General features: G+C 34.1%; 1 protein-coding gene across 13 annotated transcripts in view; it reads left to right on the top strand.

Moving 5' to 3' along the window:
* CEP290 (centrosomal protein 290) overlaps positions 1–27,107 on the top strand; it is a 54,801-nt gene that overhangs the window by 7,636 nt on the left and 20,058 nt on the right. For all 13 annotated transcript variants that reach the window (XR_008732430.1, XM_055711787.1, XM_055711789.1 and 10 more), the window contains 19 exons: positions 1,634–1,757; positions 2,284–2,456; positions 2,981–3,143; positions 3,808–3,908; positions 4,001–4,088; positions 4,557–4,669; positions 7,681–7,765; positions 9,123–9,265; positions 9,855–10,019; positions 10,977–11,126; positions 12,148–12,263; positions 14,496–14,598; positions 18,583–18,813; positions 19,371–19,544; positions 21,021–21,132; positions 22,061–22,266; positions 23,743–23,894; positions 24,416–24,527; positions 25,241–25,696. Coding sequence is in view for 12 of the 13 variants with exons in the window: in XM_055711787.1 (XP_055567762.1) it covers positions 1,634–1,757; positions 2,284–2,456; positions 2,981–3,143; positions 3,808–3,908; positions 4,001–4,088; positions 4,557–4,669; positions 7,681–7,765; positions 9,123–9,265; positions 9,855–10,019; positions 10,977–11,126; positions 12,148–12,263; positions 14,496–14,598; positions 18,583–18,813; positions 19,371–19,544; positions 21,021–21,132; positions 22,061–22,266; positions 23,743–23,894; positions 24,416–24,527; positions 25,241–25,696 (2,967 nt within the window). In the remaining variant the exon portion in view is untranslated. The remainder of the gene's footprint in view (positions 1–1,633; positions 1,758–2,283; positions 2,457–2,980; positions 3,144–3,807; positions 3,909–4,000; positions 4,089–4,556; positions 4,670–7,680; positions 7,766–9,122; positions 9,266–9,854; positions 10,020–10,976; positions 11,127–12,147; positions 12,264–14,495; positions 14,599–18,582; positions 18,814–19,370; positions 19,545–21,020; positions 21,133–22,060; positions 22,267–23,742; positions 23,895–24,415; positions 24,528–25,240; positions 25,697–27,107) is intronic.

Below are 27,107 nucleotides of genomic sequence, written 5' to 3'. Positions count from 1 at the left end.
TTGCTTTGTGTATGATCAGCGCTCTTGGTGGTTGGTTCTGTTACTTTCATATTTATCTTTTCTAACTATTAGTAGAGTGGTTGCTTTACCAGCTAGGCATCCATAATTTAATGTTTTAAAAATATAGCTTAGTTTCTGTCCTCTAGATTTGTTAGTCGAGGAAGAGCCTTACCTAGTGTTTAATTTTCTGTGTTACTTTGCCTTACCTGGTGCCATAGTATTAAGTCTGTGGTACAGCCCATGATAGAGCTAGCTGAATTTAAGTATTGCTCATGTTAATGCAAAATTACGTAGTTCTTTATGATTTTGAAATCCCAGACTTTATTTATTTATTCTTTTTATATTTTTCAAGAATGTGGCCCATTAGGAACCCTGAAATATATATTATGGAAAGCACATTGTATGATACTAGAATGTTTTCTTGCCTTGCTTCAAGTTTTTTAAACAAATGTGCCATGACATTTGTTACATGTTGAGCCCTTGTAGATTGAGCAGTATGAGATCTGTTTATGCAGTCTTCCAAAACTTAGGAACAAAAAGCTTCTCACAGAAAAATAAACCTAAGTACAAATCAGCCTCTGATGAGCAGAAGGCAGTGGCAGCTGAAAGTAAGTTTGATAAGCTGTTGTAAAGGTTGTAGCTGACTAAATGGCTGTAGAGGTTGCTTTTTTGGATGACTGTCATTAGCATAACATCTTAAACAGTTTTGTGGAAATGAACATATTTTTACAGCAGGCACTTAAATCAAGCTATTGCACTGTGTTTTAAGGCAAAATGCAGAGCTTGTTATATTTCAGTGTATGTTTACATTCTAAAGGGTTTTGTTTAGTTCCTTTCAACTTGCCAAGCTTTTTACCTTTAGATTTGAAATGTGGTTATATTTGTCCTGTAAGAAAGCCTGAGCTATGGTTTTTCATAACATTGGTGTAAAGTAAGGTCAGCAACTCTTGAGATTTTTACATTATAATTACTTTCTGAAACTTTTCCCCAAGTCTCTTTTTTATCTTTTTCCTCTGTGTTCGTTTATCACAGAAAAAATAACATTAAGCGCTCTGTAATATTTCTAGAGTTCATGTATAAGTGCAGAAATATTATAATAGAAAGAGAAGTCACTTTCACAGTCTGTGTGTACTGCTAGATGCATATGCATGCAAAACAAGGTGTGATATGAATTTTTAAAAGTTGGATGACTTGATGAAAGGTGGTCCATAGCACAGCTGTCACGTATGAAGGATTGTTAGTCCTCCCAATCTTGAAATTGTATCTCTCAGTTCCCACTGGCAATTGTTTATGAGACAGACATAAGAAACTGCGATCATCTAAGACTTCTCATCATACATTGGCTGACTCTTAGAGAACTGTTCCATTTAAAACTGATGTACTACAATAGTGCTTGTTTGTGCTTTAATGCTGTATTTTTACTCTTTCTTTTATTTTTCTTGCTTTGCATTTATTTACCCAACTTCTAGATAATATCTGAACTCTATGTTGTAAGTACAATATATTTAATGTTCTATAGACTGTTTTGTATTAGCTACCTTCAATTTCTTCATTTACTGTATGGTGTTCTATATTGGTACTTTGCATGTGAATAAAGAATTCTTTAATGGAGTTTCTTTTTGTTTGCATGCAGGGTGTGCAAGAGCGAGATGCTCAGATAAAATTGCTTACTGAGCAAGTCGAACAGTATACCAAAGAAATGGAACAAAATGCATTTGTTATTGAGGAATTAAAAAATGATCTCCAAAAAGATAAAGGTAATGACCATTTTATTTTAATGTCTATGGAACGGAAAATAAGAAACCACAAATTTACTGTGCATTCTTTATTCTCTAGTAAAAAAAGATCGCAGTATTTGAGTAATATTAGTCTCTAATTTTTTTGTTCATTTCCATTTTTTAAACATTTGTGAAGAGTTTAAATTTATTCACAGTATGTCAGTGGGTTTTATGGGTAATACAATGCCTGTTAAAACTATCTGGTCTGTAAAGGTTAGAGCGTTATGGTCTCAGCTCTATCAAGAATTGCAAATGAGTAGTAGCATGCAATTCAAAAGAAATTCTTATGTCTCTTACGTGCGTTTATTCTAAATGTTGTTTGAATGAGCAATTGGGGGTGAAAAAAAAAGCTCTTATATGTAGACTTCGGTAATTACTTAATGAAAAAGCACAGAAAATTAAGATCTCCTTTATAACATCACCTGGAGTGTTTTTTTTCTTGCTTAATGGCTGATAGCAAGAGTTCCTAACTGAATTGTAAATAGATCAAGATATTTCTTTCCAGGTCACTCATCTCTTGCTCAGCAGAATCATATTGGGGATATGCAAGAAAAGTTAAAAATGCTAGAAGAGAGAACTAAGGAAGCTGAGAAATCTGCAGAATTAGCAGAAGCAGATGCTAGAGAAAAGGACAAAGAGCTTGTTGAGACTCTGAAACGAATGAGAGACTATGAACTGGTAAACAATTTGTCAGAGTTGGCAGGGTATCTCATGATGTTTTTAGAAGATCATTTTGTCCTTCAATTTTTTTTGACTGTGTTCTAATTAGAAATTAAATTGATAACTTCTGGTGCTAGGGGTGGGTTTTTTTGCTCTGTGATCTTTCAGAATAACATACAGTGGTCACTGACTGCATGCTATTTGTTAGCCATATTTGACAATTTTTAAAAGTTGTTAAAACAGTTTTAACATATTCATAGACGCTTCTGAAGTCCATTGAAACGTAATTGAACACTCAGGGTGTGGAGCATGTAGTAAAAGGAGTGAATTTTGAAATATTGACTCCTCTGCAGTCAAAAGACAGACTTGTGGGATCTGCTTTTTATTCAATAACTTTTACCATTAAGCATAGTAGAGAAGAGTGATACAGGTTGAAAAACATTTTTTCATGTCTGTGTAATGATGAAAGATAGAATTACAATTTACTTTCTTACATCTTGTGTTGGTTCTTTTGTTTTTACTTTCCATTTGGGTATTTACAGGGAATATATGGTTTAGAAGAGGCTGTTGCTGAAATAAAAGATTTAAAAAAGCAAATCAAAATAAGAGATCATGAGATTGAAACATTAATTCAGGAAGTCAATAAACTTGAACTTAAAATAAGTGATTTTCTTGATGAAAATGAAGAACTCAGAGAGCGCTTAGGTACGCTATATCAGTTATGTTTTTATTTATTTATTGTGTAAGAATTGAAATAACGTATCAGGGAAATCTTTTACTATACCAAGGAACTACTTGGAAATAATTTTGTATATTCTAGTATTAGTAAGTAGTTTTAGTTAGTTAGGACAGACTGCATGTATGTACATGCTTGTACATATGTACTTGAATGTACATGACTGAACTTGGGTTACAGGTTGCTTTGACTGAAGAAATTAGAATAGGCTTTGTAGTGCTTTTTTTGGTTTTTATTCCTTTTTGACTGTACACTGCTTAATTAATTTAATAATATGGTATTTGGAAACCACAACATACTGAAGTTGTATTGCTACCTTGAAAAACAAAGAAAACTTTGGGCAGGCTTTTTTTAGATAGAAGAATCTAAACATAAATGTAGTTAAGTTTTTAGGTGGCATTTTATTGCATTTTGGGTTTTGATTTTACTGAAGTAAAATTATGCTTTCTTCTAGTCTTATTATATGCAGTATAAGATATTTGTACGTATATAGAGAAATATATATTCAACTATCAACATTTTTTAATTCTGCCTGATTAGTTACTTTTTTATTTAAATTAATTGCATCCTAATGATAAATAATGTTAATGTTCCTCTGTATTGAATATTTATACAGCATATACTGTGTTTTAGGTCTTGAGCCAAAGACAATGATTGATTTAAATGAATTCAGAAACAGCAAAGCACTGAAGCAGCAGCAATACAGAGTTGAAAACCAGATTCTTTTGCAAGAGGCAAGTGATACATTCCATTTTTGTATAAGATCCACATAATAAAAATGTATTTCAACAAAACAAAATACTGATCAGTGAATAATAATATGCAGATTGAAAGACTGGAAGAGGAAAGACTTGAACTGAAAAAACAGGTCCGTAAGTTGGCTCAGGAGAAAGGAAGAAGAGTTGCAATGATAGGTAGGATTATTTTTTTTACAAACTGTCCTTTCAAAAACATGCTGTCTATACTTACAAATAAAGCTGTGTTATATTTACTCAATTGTTTAAGTCATAAGGCTACATACATTTCTCTGAATCAATAGGAGCAGGTGAGTGGGTTTACGTTTCTGTAGTCTCACACTCCAGTAGCTTTTTAACTGTTATGGCTTGTATCACTAAGAGTTGTGTCATTGGCTTGCAGTTCTTAGATGCAGGACAATCTCACCAAGATTTCCAGTAAATCTATACGATGTATGTGTTTCAAAAATTTTAAAATTTCAATTCTGTGCCACCCAGGGAAGCATAATGTGCTCAGATGGGAAGGTTTACTTCTTACTTTGCAGGTAGAAAACTAGAACTTGGATATACTAGAAGGAATATGTAACCTTGCTTGGTGACCTTTTAAAAAAAACATAATATATTACTTGTACGCTTACTTGTAATTAGGTTTGGATGCTGGTGATGTGCAGATAACTGATGGCTTTACTGAAGAGAAGGGAATGAATAAGAGGAAGTTGAGTTTCTTGAACAGACATGATATTGCTGAAGTAAAAGCAAAGGTCGGTTCATAAAGCAAGTTCATAAACGTTTCTTGTATTTCTCTTTCAAAATAAAGATAAAGTTACTTTGCAAGTATCTGTACAAATATTTTTCTAGGTGATTTTATTAACTGCTTTTAAAAGTAAAAAAATGTCTTTTTTTAGAAGATTAGTTGAATTTTATGTATTTTTTGTGAATATAGGGTAGCAACTTATGTAATGCGGAAGGGAGAAACACACTTGCAGATAGAGAAACACCCATTAGACTTCAAAGTCAGAGAAAGATATAGCTGTGGGAAATCTACCTAGAATAACTTCTGGCATACTTAAGAATTTAGATCACTTGGAAACAAATAGAAATACTTGGGTTCATTTAGGTTCAAAACCTGTGACAAAGTGGCAACTAGTTAATGACAACTGTAATTCTGAAACTCTTAGTATAAAAGAGATTTTTATGTCACCAGAGTTCTAATTTACACAGACATCAAGGATAACAGATTATACTGACAATAGAGAGATGTCAAAAGACTTAAAATCAGACTATACAGGTTTGTTTTCTCCTTATCAGTGTGTCAGACCTCAGAGGCAAATAATCAAAAGTATAGAAACAAACCATCTTTTCAGAATCAAGTGTCCATAACTTTTAATTCAGACCAGACAGGTCAGGAAAATTTTTGCCCAGGACTCTCTCTTAGCAAAAACTCTCAGATTCCTTGCGCATCTGCTTTTTGAAAGCCAGTAACACACAAAATGCAAATAATGACATTGAAGGATAACAGGAGTATTTGCAAGTAGAGTTTTCTGATTTAACTACCTTTCAAGAAAACAGAGAAGGGAAGAAATGCCTAACAGAATTGTTGCAAGTAAAACCTTTGAAAAGTGGACTTGAAAGGAACAACTAGAACACTCAGGTCAGGTAGATCCTGTTGAAAATTGCATAGAGCAGTTGAGGAGAGAATTAGACCTTCTTAGGTCACAAGTGATACACTTTTATGGTATGTGTGTGTTTACATCTATTGCAGTTGTTTAGAAAATAAATTCAAACAATAAAAATCTGTTAGTTTACTTTCATGTTTATTAATTAAAGCTATAGGATAGTTCTAATAGAATTGGGCATTTTTTCTTCTAATAAAAAAGTGCCAGGTCATTAATTTTCAGTTTATTTGTTGACACAGTATTGAAAAATCTAGGCATATATTTTCATTCTGTCGGTGGAAGAAGTTTGCACAATGCTTTTCCACACACACATGGATAGGTACAAAGAGAGAACAGTTTATTCTAAGACCTTAGATATGTCTGTGTAAACAAAGTTCTTAGCACTTTTCTTATTAGTGCAACTGCCTTGCATCTCATACAAATTGTTGCAACTGTATTTTAAATGACATAGTTCGAGGTTTATTTTTTTAAGTTATTTTAAATAAATACAGAGAAATACAGGTGATGATTTCCAAGTGTTAGTTGAATGAAGTAGGGACTGAAACAATCCGTTGGTATGAATGATAGAAGATGACATTTCTGTTAAAAGATGCAGATGTTATTTGACTAGAGGATGTTTCCTACCTCTGGAGAGATCAGATGGTATAAAGTTAGACTTTTGGAGTGAGAAAAGCCTTTCCTTCTGGGAAACATCTAAAAAGTTCCTGAGTTGGTTCTTCTATCCTTTTATCCGTTTCCCTGCCAACTAACAAAGATAATCTGTATCTGTTTACAGAAAAAATATTTCTGGTGAAAAAATCTATTATTTATTAAAAATTATCTCTAATGATAAAATTTTTAGGTTCTCCAGAGGGTTTTTGAGAACTTATAATCAGTGAAAGAACAGGTTGATTTCAGAATACTTGCTGTGGTTTCTTTTATTCACATGATAAATCATATAAAAAACTATTCACTGGTAGCCTCCTAAATTTGGACCCCAAAATGCTATGTTAGTTTTCTGTATAGCAGAGGGCATTTAGGGCATGGATCAAACCAGTCCTTCAAAGTCTTGCAGACCTTTGGTCTTTACCAGAGTGTTGTTACAACTGCTGCATGGCCCAAGAATACGTTTCCCTAGACAGTATTATATGGGATACACCTTGTGTAATTCTTGTAGTGAATCCGTCTCTGTTGCTGCTGCATTTCAGGCACGAGATTCATAGGTGGACGAGGAAATTTTCATGAAGACATACTACAAATTTGAAAAAAGGCTGGGACTAGAACATTAGATTACTAAAATTCAGATCTGTATTTTTTGTCTGGGAGAAACATCTAAGAATGTGATAAGGAAACACCATGGTTACAAAACTATATAGATAAACAAATAGATCTTTCCTCTCTTTAACTGAAAAGTTTTGGAACTCACGGCATTTCTGTCGAGCCTTTTGAGCTATGTCAGTGATCAATGGAAAGTATAAATTTATACACATGAGGCTTTTTTCAATCATACAGCAGTTTTTCCATTCTACAGGAGTATGCTTTGCTGTTGTGATTTCTCTTAAAATACTGTGTTAGCCAAGCTGTGGAATTAATAATGCTTACTAATTGCATTTTTGGTAGAAAAGAAGTGGGAGTTTTTATATTTTGGAACATAAGTCTTTGAAATATTTTTTATATATAAAAATGGAGATAAAATCCTATACTAATTACTTACTGTTGGGGTTTTTTTGAGAATGAGCAGATAATTGCTGATCAAGAGTATGCTAAATAGTTATACAGAATTAAATCCTAAAAAATGCAGAAGCCAGGCTGTGCAGGTAATACAAGGTTTTTTAAAAAACAAAACAGGATAAGTATTTATATAAAGTTTATTCATGATTTAAATAATATTTTCCTGATAATTTTATTGCTGTGAAGATGAAGCTATTTCTTTGATTGTTGCCTTCTATATAACACCTCATTGTGGTTTACATACTGTGTGATTTCACTGTTGAATATATATGGATTAGCAATCTTTTCAAGCGTTGATCCTCAACTTAAACACAGAGACGTAATAAAAATTCTAATACTAAAATTCCTAATTACAATTTTTCAGTTGTCTTTGTTCTTTTTTTTAGAATGAGTATCTTGAAAATGAATTAAGTGTGAGAGAGAGAGATCTGGAGAACAACAGGACTGTAATAGCCAAATTTCAATCTAAATGTAAGTTGCAACCTGTTTTAAAACCAGGGAATATTATCAGGTACCTGCAGATAGCTTATTTAGTTATTCTGTTTCTGTGATTGTGACCACAAACACCTGACAGTTTCTGTTTTAAAGGCAGTTTACTTTGTTATCTTTCACAATAATTGAATTTTCTGTGTACGTAGAAGGTTGTTATACAGTCATTCTAATATACTTCCAAACTGCGGAAATTATGGTTGTGAATTGGTCCAGGTGTTAACACAATGATTACAAAACAATGAATGTAAATGGCATTTATTGAATTGGAATTTCTTTGAATTCTCGCTAATGACTTTTATTTTTTTACTTTGTGTTTTTATTATGTGTATCTTTGCGTATGTATGTATTAATACATATATTATGTTGCTAATTTTAAACTTAAATTAGGGATAGTACATGAAACAGAATTTATTAATTCTAAGTACATTAAACTAGGATCTCTCATATTTTTCCTTCCTGAATCAGACCTAATAAGGGCTTGAAGTCTGTGAGCAATCCCAGTTATAACAATTATACAATCTACTTGTGTAATTGTAGTATTTTTCTGCTTCCAAGGAGGTACTGTGGAATTAAACCCATTTGCTGCTTACATATATATGTATGTTAGCTGAAATAAAAATAATATAATTTCTCTAGAGAAGCATCTTTTTTTCCCAGAGAATGTGAGTTCTAAACATTTTTTTTTTGAGTTTTTAAGATATATTTGTTGAAACTGCTCAAACTGCTTCAAATTTTGTTTCAGTCTTGAGCGTTCAGGACAGTTAGCCAGATTGTAAGGTGCAGAGAACATCCTTACAGGTTTGTTGTTTTGGGTTTTGTAAGTTTCCAGACTTGTTCTGTGCTGGAAACTCTGGCATTCCACTAAGAAGCTATTGGTGGCAGGAAAATTGGGTGTTTTGGGAGTCTTAATTACAGCTACATAATTTAAATGTGCTCTTTTTTCCCAGTCTGCAGCAGGAGTTCCAGGCAATTCCCATATACTTCATTGTTCTACCCAAACATTTCCAAGATAGCCATGTTTCTGGATTTGTGAAAGCCAGTCAGGCTACTAAAGAAGTGAAAAAAGTGGCAGGAAACATTTGAGCTTGGAAGGTTCAAAAAAGTCAGATGTATTCCCATGAAGTATTTCATTTTTTTTTTGTTGGTATTTCTCCAGTGAAATACACTGCAGATGTTACTAGCAGCTCTACTTTTACCTTCCTAATTTGTTATGTCTATCTATAACATGAACATTCTTTTTATATATCAAATCAACAAGTATTATTATGAAATTTCCTAGGAAACTGTAACTAGTTTTTTTCAATGCTTTTAGACACATTTAAAAATTTTATTACAGTAAAAGAATTATCAGAAGAAAATAAACAACTTGAACAAGGAATGAAAGAAATACTGCAAGCTGTCAAGGAAATGCAGAAGGATCCTAATGTGAAGGCAGGAGAAACAGCCTTAATAATCCCTAGCCTGGATCGTTTAGTTAATGTAAGCTTGCTTTCTGAACTATTATTTAGCATTCTAGGATTTACAGCCTTTTTTTCCCCTCCTCAGTCGTTGGGTTTGTATAGTTAAATAGTAGCTTCCTTATACATATACTTCCTTAGTTACAATAGGAGTACCTAGTGTGATACTTGTTTAAAAATGCAAACTAAAACTATACAGCATTAGGAGAATTCCAATAAAAATTCAACAAAACCAAACCACAACCTTCAGCTGGATAGTATAAAACTGTCTTTGGCAAGTTTATTGTCCCAGTCATAAAGCTTAAGGTAAAAGTTTGTTTGCGTGTCTTTTATCTCTATGAAACCTGCGTAAAATGTTTAAGAAAAATTCATTATTCAAACATCTTACAAAAAAATTAGTGGGTTTAGAGGAAAATTTAACCATTTAAATCACAGTCTATGTCAAATACACCATCAGGAAACTGATAAGTAGATTTTACAACATTATAATTTCATGCTTTTTGCTAATTTCATGTAGTCTAAACTTGAGTGCTTCAGTTTATTATGAAAAAAAAAAAAAAGCTTTTCTGTACCTTGTCCCTGTTTTGCTAATTAAACGTTTACTGCAATAGGCAATGGAGTTAAAGAATTCAGAGGGAACCTTTGATGCTAGTGTGCACTTGAAAGCTCAGGTTGACCAGCTTACAGGACGAAATGAAGAATTAAGACAGGTACTTAAACAGACTCAGAAGGAGGCAACAGATTTCTCTAATCAGCTGACAAATGCAAATGAAAAGGTATACAGTTTATTTTATATAATTTATTTTGTACTTGAGAAGTGTCTGCTCTGATAATTTAGAACAAAACCACACAATCTATAAGATATTTGATTTAGCTTATGTGAACAGTGTAATTATACAAATCTTAATTAAATTTATGTATCAGATCTATCAATTGATCCACATTAAGTTCAAATCTTACTCCTCTTAATGGTACTTTATCATTGGAGTATCCTGTAATGTTAAACACCAGTTGTGCCCGTCTTTTCAGGACAGCTGTGCCCAAAAAAGCTCACATTTCTTCAAAAAGCCAGTAGTCTTGCATTTGTTATTTATAAATAAGTAACAGAGATGAAGTGATCTAGAATGATTAATTGTTCTCTAAAATCCTGTATCTTGTTCTGACTTGTACAATTGATTCTGTGGAATGAGGAATGGAATTTTGTCTTACAAGAAGCCACATTTAAATTTGCCTTTTAGAACAGTTTTGGTGATGCAAAAAGACTTGCGAGTAACTAATGTTCTAGAATAATGTTTTATGTACTGTTAGAGTTGAGAACCATAGAGCTTTTAAGAAGTTAAATGAAAAGGCAAAGATTCGTTTAGAATAAACCCATCAAATAACAACTGCAATAATTCTTTCCAAAACTTCATCTTTTAAAAAGGAACAGAAATGCTCTGTGTTCTAAACAACTTGGAATAAAACTGGTGAATTTTCAGATAAGTGAATATGCTCTGACTGCTGGAGTCATTTGAGATATATTTATATATCTCATATTGCTGTTATGTATTTGATGATTTATGGAATCACAGTACTTTAAAAAGATTACTTTAAAGAGTGTTTGAATGCTTTAGAATATAAACGGAAATGAATTAGGTTGTTAATAACTGATGTCATAGAGGAAAACAACATATTTACTATCATTTTTTTAATTAAACAGCAAGAGCTACTTATTTATGCTTTTGTGTCTTCAGATTGCACAGCTGAAAAATGAAATTTGCTTATTACGTCAGTCAGAAGGTGCCAATATTGTCTTCCAAGCAGTGAATCTTCCAGAAGGAATGGTTCCTTCAAGTGTTAATGTGATTAATTCTCTGAATGAATATTTAATACATCTTATACAGGTAGCTTATTTACTCCTTGATATCAAGAATATTTGTAACATGTAGCTAATTCCTCCAAAATGTTTTACCATGCCATGTATGGACATAGGCAAACTCAACAAAATTACTTTGAAGTTCTGACATTCAGTAAACTCTTTGGGCTATTCTGGCTTTTTAAAGCTGTAAGTATTTTGCTGTGTTGTAAACCTGGAAGGTAATACTTAATTAATATTTTTTGACAACAATTCAGGTTTTTTTGTTTTAAATTTGAATTTTCATCTAAATATTTGCCCACTCTTCCTTCTACTTCTGCATTTGCACTCTTTTTATGAGAAATTCTCTCTCAGTCCTGTCTGGATTCCACACCTGAGTCTGCATGTGCAGATCCTATTCTGAACGTTTTTTTCTCTATACAGCAAAGGTCTCTATTTACCGTATGAATTTGATTTCCATTATTTGTCAAAAATACATCACCATTTGTAAAAAGAGACATAAATACATTGAAAACAAAGCCAGTGGCTCCTATAAGAAGCATAGCAGACAAGCACACAGTAAAGAATAGCTGACTGTTTGAGAACTGGAGTAAAAAGAACTTAGCTTTTTATTATTACTAAATTACTTTATTCTGTCTTTGTCTTTGATCACTTCTGTTGATTAAAGAATATTTTTCAACTGTATATGATTATAAAGTAGTGAGTATTTGGGAACATGAAAAGAAATACCGCTTTCCAGTTAGACAGTCAATTAGTATTCTTTGTGGATTAGCAGTGTGTTGTGGTGTTTTTGAACTTTGAGGGCTGTAATCCACAGTGTAATTATGCACTATTTCACACCTATTTGTATGAATGCCAAAGATTATTTGACCTATTTTTATCTGATGCTTCTAAAGAAAATACACATTTCATATCTGCAGTTCACACAGTTCATGACAGAAGCATCCATCATGAAAAACACAAGGGAGAACTGGGATTTTGATTAATCCTTTCATGTTTAAAACCTGTATTAATCACTTCAATATTTTTGTTTGGAAAATAATCATTAGGAACTGGAAAATAAAGAACAATTGCTTAAACAATTAGAAGATGCAGTAGAGGACTACAAACGAAAATTTGCAGTAGTTCGTCATCAACAAGGCTTGCTGTATAAAGAATATCAGAGGTACTGTTCTGTTTTCTGATTTATGAAAGTTCAGCTATCTAAATGGTTAACAGTTTTCAAATACAAGATTTGCTGCTGTGTTGAAGTAGTTTTTTGGTCAAGCATCTTAAATGCCACTGCTCTTGGATATGGACTCCATATATTTTCTTTAGTCCTGTAAAAATTCAGAAAACTTGCAAAAAATTTTTCTGCTGGACTCTTCATATTGCAGACTTTATATTGAGGATTGCATTGTGCTTTCTGCATTTGATATCTGGTATTTTATTAGAATCTGGTATTATGGACTTTTCAGTCTCATTTTCTTTTGCTTTCAGGTATGGGTCCCAACAGTTCTTCTGAGGGGAAATAAAAGAAAACTGTTACCCAAATACAGTCAGAGATCTCTGTTTCAAAATTTCAGATTGGCGGGACTTTGTAGTTGGTTTTCTTTCAGAATCTTAGTTCCTTTATGTGCTTGATTGAATCTAATTTCTATAAAATTATTATTATGCTCAAAAAAGGATTTTCATCTGTTAGGAGCATAGAGATGAATATGGTGATTTGGGTTCTTCAATTAACAGATTCTTAGTTGTATCCTCTCTGTCTTTGAATTGGAATGAACAGTCACTGGATTGGTTGCAGAGTAAGGGTTTTTTATCTTTTATGACTTTCTGTTTGTTCTTAGAATCTGTTAAGGCTTCCCAGATAACATTATCTCTGTATCAGGCATTAAAGGTTAGCTTTTTGAAAATACTAAAGGCTGTAATGTACTGCCTCATTTACTACCAGATTAGTTATCTCCAATGATGAGGTGATTCAAGGCTTCTTCTCCAAACCTGTTACAGATTGAAGTTGGGGAAGGAGATTCTTTGACTTGGCATCCCATAAAGACTCACTTTCAAAGTATTTTCTTTCCTTTTCCTCCCTGTTCTTCCATTATGGAAGAAATTAAGATATCCACTTTCAAGAGAAAATACTTCTGAAAACCCCTTGATTGTTTAAAATTAGCCTAAAATATCCTGTACAGTCTATAGGAAGTTCCTTATTAGGCATGTATAAACAGTTCATAGGGCTTTTTTGTTTTCAAATAAGTAAATAAAAGTGGTTAGAAGAGGGTAGTTTGAGCCAAAACAAAGCAGAATCTTTTGATGTTTTTGTTTGGTGGGGGTTTTTAAATGTTTTTATTGTTCTGTTATAGAAAAACTAGGGTGGGAAATAGTGTCCTTTACACATCTGAAATAAAATGTAATGAATGTAATAGAAGAAAAGGAGTTCCAAAACCATTGAAAAAATTGAATTCATATTACAGCTGTTGACTGCACTTTTGTTTAGAAATTTGACCTCTAAGGCAGAATTTGGATATGGGAAACCTAAGTTTAATTCTGTCCACTTTCTGAGGGAAATTTGAACCGGCATCTTTTAAACTAAAAGCCAGCTACTGTGCTGTGGGGAATTCGCAGAGGATGAGCGAGTAATATTTTCCTTATGATACTGTGCCGTTCTGTATGATTCATTAAAAATACATCAATATTGATTTATATTCTGTCAGGAACTGTAGAAACCTTGTTCCTCTTGCAGGTTGTCTTTCTTAGCTAATGAATGTGCATGTACTTCATGCAAAGGAAACAGTTATAGGAGGAGTCATTGATTATTTGCCAAACCATTTTATCTAGCTGTAAATGTTACCAGCCAAATTACTGGGCACAATTGTGAATACCTGCTGAAATCTGCTGGGCTGAGTGTGCTTCAAAATGAAAAGGCCCATTTCCAGGCTCATAGCATGGTAAATGCCAGTAGTATGATTTTTGTCTCCCTATAAAAGGGAGAACTGGAGCTTCCAGAGAGGTACTTAAAAGTCGAAACATTTTTATTTGCAAAGTTTTAAGTTTCGCAGATTTTTACAAAGACATGTGCAAGTAATTAATTAATTTGAAATACAGGTGTTTAGTTTAAACCAGATTAAATCCCATTTGTGTATATTTTTGGGGAGTATCTCTGCACTTCAGTACACATGTGAAGAAGAGATATGACACTTTAATGTAGGAATTACTTTAATCATTAAACCAGCTGTAGCCTGAACAGGGGATAGTTTTTCAGTAATCCACCTACAAATTCTAATGTATTTTTCAGATTACGTTACTGCGAAACAGAAGTATCTTGGTTTGTAGTATTTCAGGGTTGCTGTTTCAGTTACAGTTTTAAAAATCATCATCTTTCATGGTTCTTAATGAAAGTATTTAATTACCATTTTAGTCAAAAGGAAAGATGGCAGAAAGAATCAGAAGATATGAAAGAGGAAATGAAAAAGCTAGAAGAGCAAAAAGAACAGGATGCTACAAAAGTAAAGGCATATTCTGTAAGTAATTTTGTTTCTCTCATTTTTCAAAAAAGGTTTTAGTACATAGGACAGAGTTTTTAATACAATACTGTAATGTCTTAGATGGGGAAAGTGTTGCTGGGAAGAATGCTCAAAGAAATCAAAGCAGAAGGGAAGTAGTTTATTGATTTATTAATGGAATGTAAATAACTAGCAATCAGTGAACTATACATTCAGAATCAGTATCAACAACAAAAAAGGTAAATCACAATATTAAGGCACACACAAAATGTTACTATAGACCTAAAAATCTCTAAACAGTATTCAGGAATTTTCTCATTCCACACATCCACATTCACACGGTTATATTTATTCCCTGGCCCCTTCAGGTTAACAGCACACCCTCTTGAGCGTGCTTCAGGGTGCTGTGTAGATGTGGGGCTGCTCTGGTGTTACGCATACCTGTGTGCCTCCCTGCAGTCTGCTAATCCATGCACTGGTGAGAAACCACCCCAGGAGGTCACATACACACACCCAGCTTGTGGGTCCCTACTTGTTGCACTTGGTACTGCCAGTCCCTTACCTGGAGCGCGCAGGCTCGAGGTGTCCAGCAGGGAGGAAACGCTCACATGTGCACAGACAGTGGGGAAACGTCTGAACCTGAACTAGATTAAAAGTGCTACATTGTAACTCTCTCTGCCCCTGCTGCTGGATGTTTTCATGCTTCCTTTATACTAATTTTCAAGCTGAGTACTTCTTTAAGTCTCTAATTTTATGGTTACTATTCAATCTGTGTGATGGTCATCTTCCTCTTCAAGATTATCAGTTTTGAGCAAATGCCCTCTCAATCAGTCACAGGTATTCTGTTTACACCCACTATTTACACTCATATGCTCTCAACAGCAGTTGTTATTCAGGCTGTTTGGGAGGAGGAGCTATGCAGGCACACCCATGGAAAACACATTAATTTATACTAAAAATTAAGGTTATTACTTGGAATGACATCTTATTTATATATACCTGTTCATGTATATGTATCAGTGTTTCGCAAAAACAGGAAACAGAATTCATCTTTCTATTTTGATTTACTTCCACCAAGACTTGAATTCAATATTCTATTAAGAAAAGTGAAAAATAACTTCTTAAGAAGGTGATACTTAAAAGTTCCTGGAATTGATGCAGGTGTCTGATCACAGACATAGCGCGATTTCAGATGGCTTCAGGTGTCTTTGGGCTGGTACCAAAAGCTGCCAAATATGACAGAAGGTTTATGGGACATGTGTCATTTTAGAGAAGCAGACACAGGGTAAGGATATCACAAGGTGCTGAAAATGACACTGCATGCCTAAGTTTAGACAGTTGACTTATAACCCTTTACTTCTGCTGAGGGGTAACTGTAGTGGTACGTAGTCCTGCTTATAATCTTATTCATAACTGTGATTGATTTGCAAAATAATTGTATCCTGAGGCAATTAAGTCTAGATATATTTCCAGAAAAGTGAAACTGAAATTGTTTTTCAGGTGTTTCTACTGTATGAGAGAGAGAGATATCTTACTTAATTTGTTCAGTGTCTTATTCTTCATTTCAAGTCACAGGAGTAGATTGTAGCATGGAATCATTTAGGTTGGAAAAGACCCTTAAGATTATCTAGTCCAACCGTTAATCTAGCACTGCCAAGTCCACTACTAAACCATGTCCCTAAATGCCATGTCTACATGTCTTTTAAATATCTCTAGGAATGGTGACTCAACCATGTCTCTGGCCGGCCTGTTCCAATGCTTGACAACCCTTTCAGTGAAGAAATTTTTCCTAATCTCCAATCTAAACCTCCCCCGGCACAACTTGAGGCCATTTTCTCTTGTCTGGTCACTTGTTACTTGGGAGGAGACCAATACTCACCTCACTACATTCTTTCAGGTAGTTGTTGAGGGCGGCATGGTCTCCCCTAAACCTTCTTTTCTCCAGGCTAAACAATGCCAGTTCCTTCAGCTACTCGTGATGAGACTTGTGCTCTAGACCCTCCACCAGCTTAGTGGCCAGTCTTTGGACACGCTCCAGCACATCTATGTCTTTCTTTTAGTGAGGGACACAAAACCAAACGCAGTACTGGAGATGTGGCCTCACCAGTGTGCTCAGGCACAGGCAGGCAATCACTTCCCTGGTCCTGCTGGCCACACTGTGTCTGATACAAGCCGGGATGCTGTTGGCCTTCTTGGCCACCTGGGCACACTGCTGGCTCACGTTCACCCAGCTGTCAGCCAGCACCCCCAGGTCCTTTCCCCCAGGCAGCTTTCCAGCCAGTCTGCCCCAAGCATGTAGCATTGTGTGGCGTTGGTGTGACCCAAATGCAGGACCCAGCACTTCTCCCTGGTAAACTGCATACAGTTGACCTCGCCCATCAGTCCAGCTCATCCACATCCCTCTGCAGAGCCTTCCTGCCCTCAAGTAGATCAGCACTCCTGCCCAGCATGGTGGCTTCTGCAGACTTACTGAGGATGCACTCAATCCCCTCATCCAGATCATTGATAAAGACGTAAAGCAGAAGTGGCCTCAATACTGAACCCCGGGGAACACCACTTGTGACCGACTGTCAACTGGATTTAACTCCATTCACCACAACTCTTTGAGCTTGGCCATCCAGCCAGCTTTTTATTCAGTACCTCTGTCCAAGCCAGGAGCTGCCAGTTTCTCCAGGAGAAATCTGTGGGAAACTGTGTCAAAGGCTTAATTTATTTATTCTTATTTATTTATTTTTATTGTCTAGGTAGACAATATCCATAGGCTTTCACTCATCCACTAAGTGGATCACCTTGTCATAGAAGATCAGGTTAGTCAAGCAGGACCTGCTTTTCATAAACCCATGCTGACTGGGCCTGATCATCTGGTTGTCCTGTACATGCCAGGGCACTAGGTGTATGTAGCAGGATTAAGATATTTCTGGGATTTGTTTTTTAAATATATTTAAAATATGATAAGGGTTATATGATATTAGTGGTGCTATCAAAGTATTGTTGAGATCTTGTAAGAAATTACTGTTTACCAATAGCTTTTGTTTCCAGAAACATATCCTATCCAAAAATAAGAAATATGTACTGTTATTTAATATTATTTTTTGTTAGTATGTAATTTCAGTAAGAATTAAGTGAACAGTTTTAGATTAAACTTTTCTCTGAAATTAATTCACTGTGGATTTTCAATTAAAACGTGTTGCTTGCTCTTAAAACCTTAAGAAAAATAGACTTGTCAATCAGAAAAACCAAATCTTTGCTAGTTGCCACAGAAGCAGATCTTTTTCATGGCTTCAGGTCTCCAGGACTCTGGATATTTTGATAGCTACCTGCTCACTTTTCTTCATTATGTTCATGGGAACGTGGGGATTTACAGCTCCAATTTCTACTCTCTTTCTCTTTGGCAGGCTGGTGTGTGCAACAGCGAAGTTAAAGCTCACATGCTTTCTGTGACCTGAGTTGCTGTATTTCCCTCCCCACCTCTCCCTACCCTGCCCCTTCTCAGTTTTACACATGCCATGCAGACGTGTGTGTGCACACATATACACAATCACATGTTTCTGTAGGAGGGGTCCTATGGTTACTTCACAAATACTGTTTTGGTCCTCAAAGTAGGACATCATTAGTGTTTGTTAGGAACCAGAGGGATTCTGTTTGGTTTTGAAAATTGTTCCAATACATTTGTTTTGATTCTAGTAAAAGGGAGGAAGACTGGTGCCGGTGAATGCAAAGAATTATTTTTGTTCTAAATTTTGAAAACGTCAGTCAGCTGTATTTAGCTTCTATTCCTCAGAAACTAATGATTTTGAAGATTTAACTTTGTTCTTTTCTTATAATAGAATATTGTATTCTTATGCATATGTTGAGTGTGTGTGTATTTTTTATTACAAAAAAATATTTTGGACAGTTTAATGGAATTTTTACACCTAGATTAAAAAATGTACAAGAAAACTTGTCTGTGTAGTTGAATTTTACCTTATTTCTGTACAAGGTTCTTGTTAAATTATTTTACAGAATTTACTCAGTGCACTTCAGCTGGATCCTGATGAAACAAAAAAAGTACTTGCAGAAAACAGTAGGAAAATAACTGTTTTACGTGTTAATGAAAGGTCACTAACAAGGCAGTATACCACTTTACTTGAAATGGAACGGCATCTTAGGAAAGAAAATGAGAAATTAAAGGATGAAATAACACATATGGAGACTGCAGTTGTAGGGAAGATTGGAAACTTGCAACGATTCAAGGTAAAGTTTATAGTAGTAATAGTACGCATTTTTATTTTTACAATTTGGCAGTGAGTATACTTTTCTTAAATGGAAGCAGTACTGGTTTCTTGAATGTATTATCCCAATGCTTGTTAAATGCTGTTACAAATTTTGTCAAAAACATTCTTTGTATTTAAATAAGCATCATAATATGAAACCAGTCAGTTTTCCCCTTCTGAAGTTGCTTCAGCAAGTTTTTTCTTTGTTGACAATATTATATGAAACCAAATCTTACTTTTTGGCCATGCAGGTTGCTAGGGCCTGTATTAACTCATCCTTATAAAATATTTTTTTGACAGCATCTTACGATTAAGCGGTAGCTATTTATAAAATTACCCAGAGAGTTGAAATACCAGAGAAATTGAAATTTTATTGCAAGCATTTTGTAAAGATGGACAGTAATTTACTAAAATAAACCAGTATCGCGTTCTAAAGCATTATATTAAGTGGTATTGGTTTTCCATGGAGTAATTTTAATTTTTCTACTTAAAGATGTAGCAGATCTTAGTAACCCATTGTGTTGATTATTTTCATAGGAAACAGCAAGCTTTAAGATTGCAGCTCTGCAAAAAGTGTTGGATAGTAGTGTGCCATTGTCTGAACTAGAACTGGCTAATAAACAGTATAATGCATTAACTGCTAAATACAGAGATGTGTTACAAAAAGATAACTTGCTCGTCCAACGGACAACAAACATGGAACACATGGAGGTAATGTTTGCATTATGTTTGAACCCTAAAGCAAAAAAAACCCTCATTATACATTTGTCTAGATTGGGGGTTGTTCTCACTTAATAGAACAGAAGTCCCAGCACTAGAACTGCTGTTTATAACAGTTTCCATAGTGGGTATGAGATGCTGGAGCCAGTCTTACTGATGCTATTTCAATGGGCATACCTAAAAGCATTTTGTTTAATTGTTTTGGTGGTTTGGGTTGTTAATTTTTTTCATTGGTTCCCGCACAAAGTACTTTTAATTCTTTGATTTCCAAAACATGGCTGGCAGAAGGAATATTTACTATCATCTTCAGTTTTGGAGGTCATAAGGAAAGTAGAATGAGTGTAAACACTTTCAAAGCTTTCTCTCAGTGTAAGTGCTCTTACTAATTCCAGATTTACAAGAACTAGATATTCAGTTCCAAAAGGCAGTAAACCTTTGACATTGTACTTCCATAAAAAAGTACATAGCCAAAGATAGTTCACCGTGTGTTTGCAAAACGTCATAGGGACTGCAAATATGTAACTATTCCTTTGAATACTTTATTCTCAAGTAGAAATTTTTGAATACTTTATTCTCAAGTAGAAATGAGTTTCTTTTCAAGAACTGTGAAGCTGGCTTCAAATATATGTTACTACCTCCCACTTCTCATTCATGTCAGAAATAACAGTCCAAGAAAGTAGTAGTTTAATGAGTAGTCAAAGTTTATGTCATGTTCTTATCTCTTGGGTTTCTGTGGTTGAGAAGGATTAAATACATGTGGTGGGTAAACTTACTAAGTATTAAATTTGTCTGCATGGAACAGGTAGGTGCATTTGTGTTAGCTGAAGAATGAATGATTCCTTCTCTGTTTGTGAAATGTGTGTATGAAAACTTGCATTGCCTATTTCAGCAATTTCATAGAGCTAGAGAATCATTTATCAATAGCAAACTAAAAGTGTGTTTACAAAACTAGAAATTGAAAATTAATATTAAGTATTCAATTTATTTTACTGATTAATGTGGAAATTTGTGTTTCTATTTGGAGGAGTGAAGGAAGATTTATAAAATGTTTAGGCATCATATTAGATGCCTGAAAGAACTAGAAGCAGCATGTATATTTATGTGCAAGATGAAGTATCCTGTACGGGATGAAATATCCTCCAAGAGTACTTCTTTCTTTCCTACTGTTAATAAAGTGTTTAATATGACAAACATAAACTTCTTCATCTAATTCTACACACTTTAGGAATGACAGTCAATGGTAATAAATAGTCACAGTAATACTAGCTGACAGTAAGATACAACATAGAGAGCAAAGACCTAGCATTTTTACACCTGGGTGAGAACTTTAATGCTCTTCTGTTACCATATATGTAGATTATGGATTGTGCATAGGTAAAATCTGTTAATTTAAAATATTTTATATATATTAAACAACTGCTACAGATAAATATTTTGCTGTTATGTTGCAACTTTTTTGTCATACAGCATGAGAATGAATCCTTGAAAGCACAGATAAATTTATTGAACAAGGAACTGGAGATCACAAAAGAGAAACTTCACACTGTAGAACAGGCTTGGGAACAGATGACTAAACTAGGCAAGTATGAAAGTTATATTGCAACATTAAAAATCAAATGGTATGTCCTGTGTAAAAGTAATATTTTAAAACATTTTAAAATTGATGTATCTTAAAACAGCAACAAAAAAGGTCAAAACTATTTTGTATTTTTCGTAAGTGATCTTAATTTTTTGAGGGGTTTTGGTTTGGAGTGGGGTGGTTTTTTGTTTGGTGTTTTTTGGTTGGGTTGGGGTTTTTTGAGTGTTTTTTTTGTTTGTTTCATTTTACTTATCTGCTTGACCAAAACAAAGTTTGGTCATTCCCTCTGGAAACTGTGCCACATTGACTTTTCTTGGGTTACTGGGTCAAGGGTTTAAAAGCTGGAACTTCTAAAGGAACATTACCTTATTATTATTTTATTTATTTATTTATTTATTTATTTATTTTTAATAAGATACAGTATGTTCTAACTCGAGTGTCAGTCAGTCAAAGTACTACTTAGGTTGTCAGGAAAATTATTTTTTTTTCCTGGTTTCATGCTCTGTAACAAAAGTATTTTTTCTTGAAGTTGGGGTTTCGTGTACAGTTTACATTCCTGTTATTCAAGAAGAACACATCCACATCTGTTTCTTTTACAGATTTTAAATTAAATTTCCTGAAAATTTATTTACCATCTAAATTAAGGATAAAGTGAAAGACTACATTGAAAATAGTATCAGTCTCAATAATCATGGTTGCAGATATACCCATTCAGAACTGATGATAATATTTTATCAAAATCAGATACTTTTCAAACATGTAATAAGGCAAGATAACCATGCCTCCAGTTTAAAAAAGTAATACAGGTGTTTTGATAAATTTACCTGAACAGAGATAAAGCAAAATTTGTGTTCTCTTTCATGGTGCAAATAATTTTCGTAGTTGAATCAGGTTGTGTATTCCCTAATCCAAATATTTTTTAATGTAGAGGATGATAATGCCATGGACAAGGCCACAAAAGCAATAACCAACAATGAGATTTTGTCCATTTCTAAGAAAATAACAATGTTGGAAATGAAGGAACTAAATGAAAGACAGAGAGCAGAACATTTGCAACGAATGTATGAACATTTAAGGAATACCGTAAAGCAAATAGAAGAACGTAATTTTGAATTAGAAACAAAATTTGCTGAGGTAAGTCTGTTGAGATTTAACATAATTTGATACATCTTAAAAGCATATTTTTGAGCTTTTCAAAAAGTATTAATTATTTTGTATCACAACTGGCAAATAAGCTTCTATACAAAATACTGTTCTTTAAGAGCTGCAATTTTGCATGCACAGGACATTTGTAAAAAATGTAATTTGTCAGTAGTTCATTTCAAACATTAGTTAATCTCTGTAAAATACACGATGAGCATCTTGACAAATAGTTTGCTGTTTTTTCAGCAGACTGCTAGAAAAAAGTCTGTTCTTGACCTGTTATGTCATGTATCTAATTCATATGATCCCTTTTATGGTAATTTTTCCTTAATTTACCAATGATTCAACAAATGTTAGACCTTTGCATCCCTTTTGCAAACAATTGTGTCATGACTGTTACTGGCTGGCTATTCATACATGCCAAACGTTATCTATAATGAAGGGATAGAAGTCACGTGCTATTGAAGCTGATTATGCTTAGTATTCCTGTCATATCAGTCTTAATCTTTTTAGATTTTTTGACCCCAGTATTCATATTTGTAGTTTTTTATATAAATTAATGATTTAATAGTAGGAGACTTTATTATAAATTGCAGCCCAAATCTATTTATAGGCAGTTGTACACATTTGTTGCCTTGCTAAGGTAATTAATGAAAGTTGTAAGTGATACCTGTTTAAGAACTAGTAACTAGAAGAAGTCTACTAGACATCTTCTAAACTTACAAATCTACTTCAACATGACTTAGTTTTCCAGATAGTACTGTCTCAAATACGTGAAGTGCAGATAACAACATACACCATGCTTTTTTTTTTTCTTTAGGAAGTCAGTTGTTTTATTAGGAGTGCTATCAGATTAATTTGCCACAACTGTATTTACTAAATTAATTCCTGAGTCTTCTCTGTGTTGCCTAATGTTTTCCAGATATCGATCTTTTTTTGATGCTCTTTGGTTTGAATTGAAACATTGGCTACATGGTATTTAATAATCAACTTGAAAGATCAGGCTGCTTGAAATGGTATCACTTAAAGAACTATGCTGTCCTGAGTCTTGACGCTTATAACCTCTATTTGTGTTACCAATCCTGCGATACTATCCAGTATATAAATATATCAGTAAGACTGTTTATTTCCTGAAGAGTTTACAATCTTACTCTTTTTTTATTTTCTTGGTTTGAACAATTTATTGCAGTAATGGTTTTAAGAAAATTCACTTAAAAATCACGTATAATTAAGAATTGTGTTATGTGCTGACCTTCGTATCTGTTCCTTTGTGTATGCAATGCTGCAAACAAAAAGATGTTTAAGCAGAGAGGAAAAAAAATGTTTTCTGAACACAGCTGAGTAGTGGTTTTTTAATGACTAGAAAAGAAAAGATACTTTTGGCACTTCTTTTTATTTGCAGGGTTGGGAGCAGTTGTGTGCTTAGGATACCATTTTGTTTGTTTCTGGGTTTGCTTTTTTTTTAAGCTCACCAAAATCAACCTTGAGGCACAGAAAGTGGAACAGGAATTAAGAGATGAACTGTCAAAGAGTGTAAGTAAGGCAGTAAGTGATGCAGATAGACGACAAATCATGGACCTAGAGAAGCGTGAGATGGAGCTCAAGACTGAAGTATCAAAGTAAGTAGTGAAGTAACAAATTTTGAATGCAGTATGTTCAGAAGCATGCAAAAATTTAGGCTATATAGGCTTATGTAATACACTAGTAATGTATCATGAAGTATTAATTCTGTGGGCATATTTGCAGGGATTTTTGATACTGAAAATTGGTGATTAGGCTTGGGGATGCAGAGATGGGAATTGAAAATGAAACTTTTTCTGTCCTGAAGTGGCAGAAAAATAGAGGGCAAAGGTGTGCAGTTGAGGTAAAAACCATGGCATTGTTTTCCTGGAGTAGGTTACTGCTAACAAACTTGTGTATGATTTACAGGAAAATGTCCTGTGAAAAAGCTGAGAGGCAGTACAGAAGAATTTTTATATCAAGGACTCTGAAGAGTATGCTGTAAAGAACAAAGTCTTCAAATGTTTTGATATGGAGAAACATACTAAGCATCTTTTCTTAGCATCTTCTGTGTAGAAAAACTTAATAGCTTATTCAGTGGTTTCAAGTGACACAATACTGTTTTTGTTTTCTCCGCAAGGTTAAGAGAACTGTCTGACGTGGCAAAGATGCAAGTTGAAGCTCTGGAGGCACGCCAGCAATATAGAGATCAAGAAGTAGAATTTCTTAGAATGCAAATTTTAGACTATCAGGTAAAATTAAACCTTTATTAACACTGCAATTTGGATTTTTTTTTTCCTTGAAGTGAAAGGAAATGAAGTAATTTTACAGTGAATTAGGAAACTGGAAAAGCATTTCAGAAGGTTCTTAACAAGCTGGTCTATGTAACATACATATTCTTTCAGGAGTTCTGTATTCCATTATTCCCTTCTTAATTTTTTTCCATTTCTAGCTGTACAGCTATTACAGGTCCTGATACTTAGGTAATATTTATTCCTAAATGATTAATAGCTCACGGTCAATATTTAAATATATTATCAGGAAAGTTTGGTCGTTTTTTACAAGACAAGCGATAATTTGTAATCTTGAAGATTTTTGGTAGGTTTAATATATTTCTTTGTTATTAGCTGAAATAATTTATTTGGATTTTTTTTCATGTTGTTGAGTAGTTTGAGACCCTAAATACAACACTTCTGTCGGGTTTTATGTTACCATATTTTCTAAGTTTAGGTGTACATTTCTTCATTTCTTGGTATTTTAGTAAGATACAATTTTTAAGATCCGTATCTGAAAAAGTGTAATTCTAAAATGTGGCTATAGAAATAATAGTGGAAAAATTAAAAGCTCTTAGAGGCTAATTGTTGCTCTTATCTATGGAATAAAATAAAATGTTCATATTTACATATACACTCCATTAACATATTCAAGATGAAAAATAAATTTGTTCTCTAAATTTTGTTCTTAGGCACAGTCAGATGAAAAAGTAGTTATTGCAAAACTGCATCAACAGATCATAGCCCTTCAAGGTAGCGAATCTGTTGCTTTAGGCAAATTGGAAACGCTTAAATTGAAACTACAGAAGGTGGAGATCCATAATCTACGTTTAGACCAGAAACTTGATGACAGAGAGCAAGCCTTATATTTTGCCCGACTGGAAGGAAGAAATCGAGCCAAACATCTGCAACAGACAGTTCAGTCTTTGCGGCGACAGTTTAGCGGTGCTCTGCCTTTAGCACAGCAAGAAAAATTCTCTAAAACAATGATTCAGCTACAGAACGACAAACTGAAGATTCTGGAAGAAGTTCAGCATGCCCAGCAGGAGCGTCGAAATGCAGAAAACAGAGCATTAGAGGTGGAGTTAAAACTGAAAAGTTTAGAAGAATTATTGCATGCATTGAAGGATACAAGAGGAGCTCAAAAGGTTTGCTGTTTCACAACTTTGAATAACTTTGTTCATCTGATACACATTTAAATTACATTTCAGTTCAGCCTGTTCCCTAAATGTCTGTTTTAATGTAGAACTTACTGATTTCAAAATACACTTTGTTTGAATATGATAGTGTCCTGGTTTCAGCTGGGATAGAGTTAATTTCTTCCTTAGTAGCTGGTGCAGTGCTGTGCTTTGGATTTAGTAGGAGAATAATGTTGATAACACGCTGACGTTTTAGCTGTTGCTAAGTAGTGCTAAGTCAAGGACTTTTCAAGTTTCACATGCTCTCCCAGGCTGCTTCCTACAAGAAGCTGTGAGGGAGCATAGCCAGGACAGCTGACCCAAACTAGCCAAAGGGATATTCCATACCATGGAATGTCATGCTGTGTACATATACTGGGGGGGAGTTGGCTGGGTGCTGCTGATTGCTGCCTGGGGACTGGATGGGCATCAGTCAGCCAGTGGTGAGCAACTGTATTGTGCATCACTTGGGGTTTTTTTTTCCCTTGGGTTTTACTCATCTCTCAAACTGTTCTCTTCATTACAATTATTGTTGTTATTGTCATTTATGTTGTTATTATTTCAATTATTGAGCTGTTCTTACTTCAGTCCACGGGGTTTAACTTTTTCTGATTCTCCCTCCCATACCACCAGGGGAGTGAGCAAACAGCTGCGTGGTACTTGGTTGCTGGCTGGGGTTAAACCACAACAGACAGCTGTCATTTTGTGGGTTTCTGTTTAAGAAAAGTAATACATCATTAGCTATTTGCACTGTAAATCAGCTTAGTCAGATTTTCTAATTTGCTTTTGTGCCCAATTAAGTGGCATAGGAAGAAGAGGTTAACTATGAATTCAGTTATATTAAATTGAAATAAATTATGAATTTATTATGAATGAAATTAAACTAAACAAAGAGAGTAGCATTCTGAAGCTCCATGAGCTTGCATTGAAATCTTCACTACAAATCCGTGTCTTTTTTAAGTAAATGCAGGGGCAATAATTTAGGTAGCATGGTCAGAAATGTTATTATACTCATGTAACTCTACTCAGTCATATTTTGCTATTGTAAACAATGTTCCCTTGAAATTTGAATATGGCTTTCTCACTTCTCTTCCAGATTACTGTTTATTATCTAATATGGTTATATCTGTCATAACTAAAGATGTCTGCCTGTAAGCAATGGTTGTAGCGCTCTGGGCATGTTTTTGTTTTAAACCAATTTTCAATTTTTTTTTAGAGCATTTTGTCATAAATATTTCTGTTATTCTTACTACATATGCATTTTTGAAGACATAAATTTTTAATGGTTTAGAAAATCTTAGGCTGTTTTAAAAATATGAACACTTCATGCATGCTTTTTTTGTTTGTCTGGACAGATATATAGGGTATAGCTTAGGTAGGG

The sequence above is a fragment of the Falco cherrug genome, chromosome 5 (genome assembly GCF_023634085.1).
Source record: "Falco cherrug isolate bFalChe1 chromosome 5, bFalChe1.pri, whole genome shotgun sequence".
Taxonomy (NCBI): domain Eukaryota; kingdom Metazoa; phylum Chordata; class Aves; order Falconiformes; family Falconidae; genus Falco; species Falco cherrug.
This window is presented reverse-complemented; position numbering and strand designations above follow the sequence as displayed.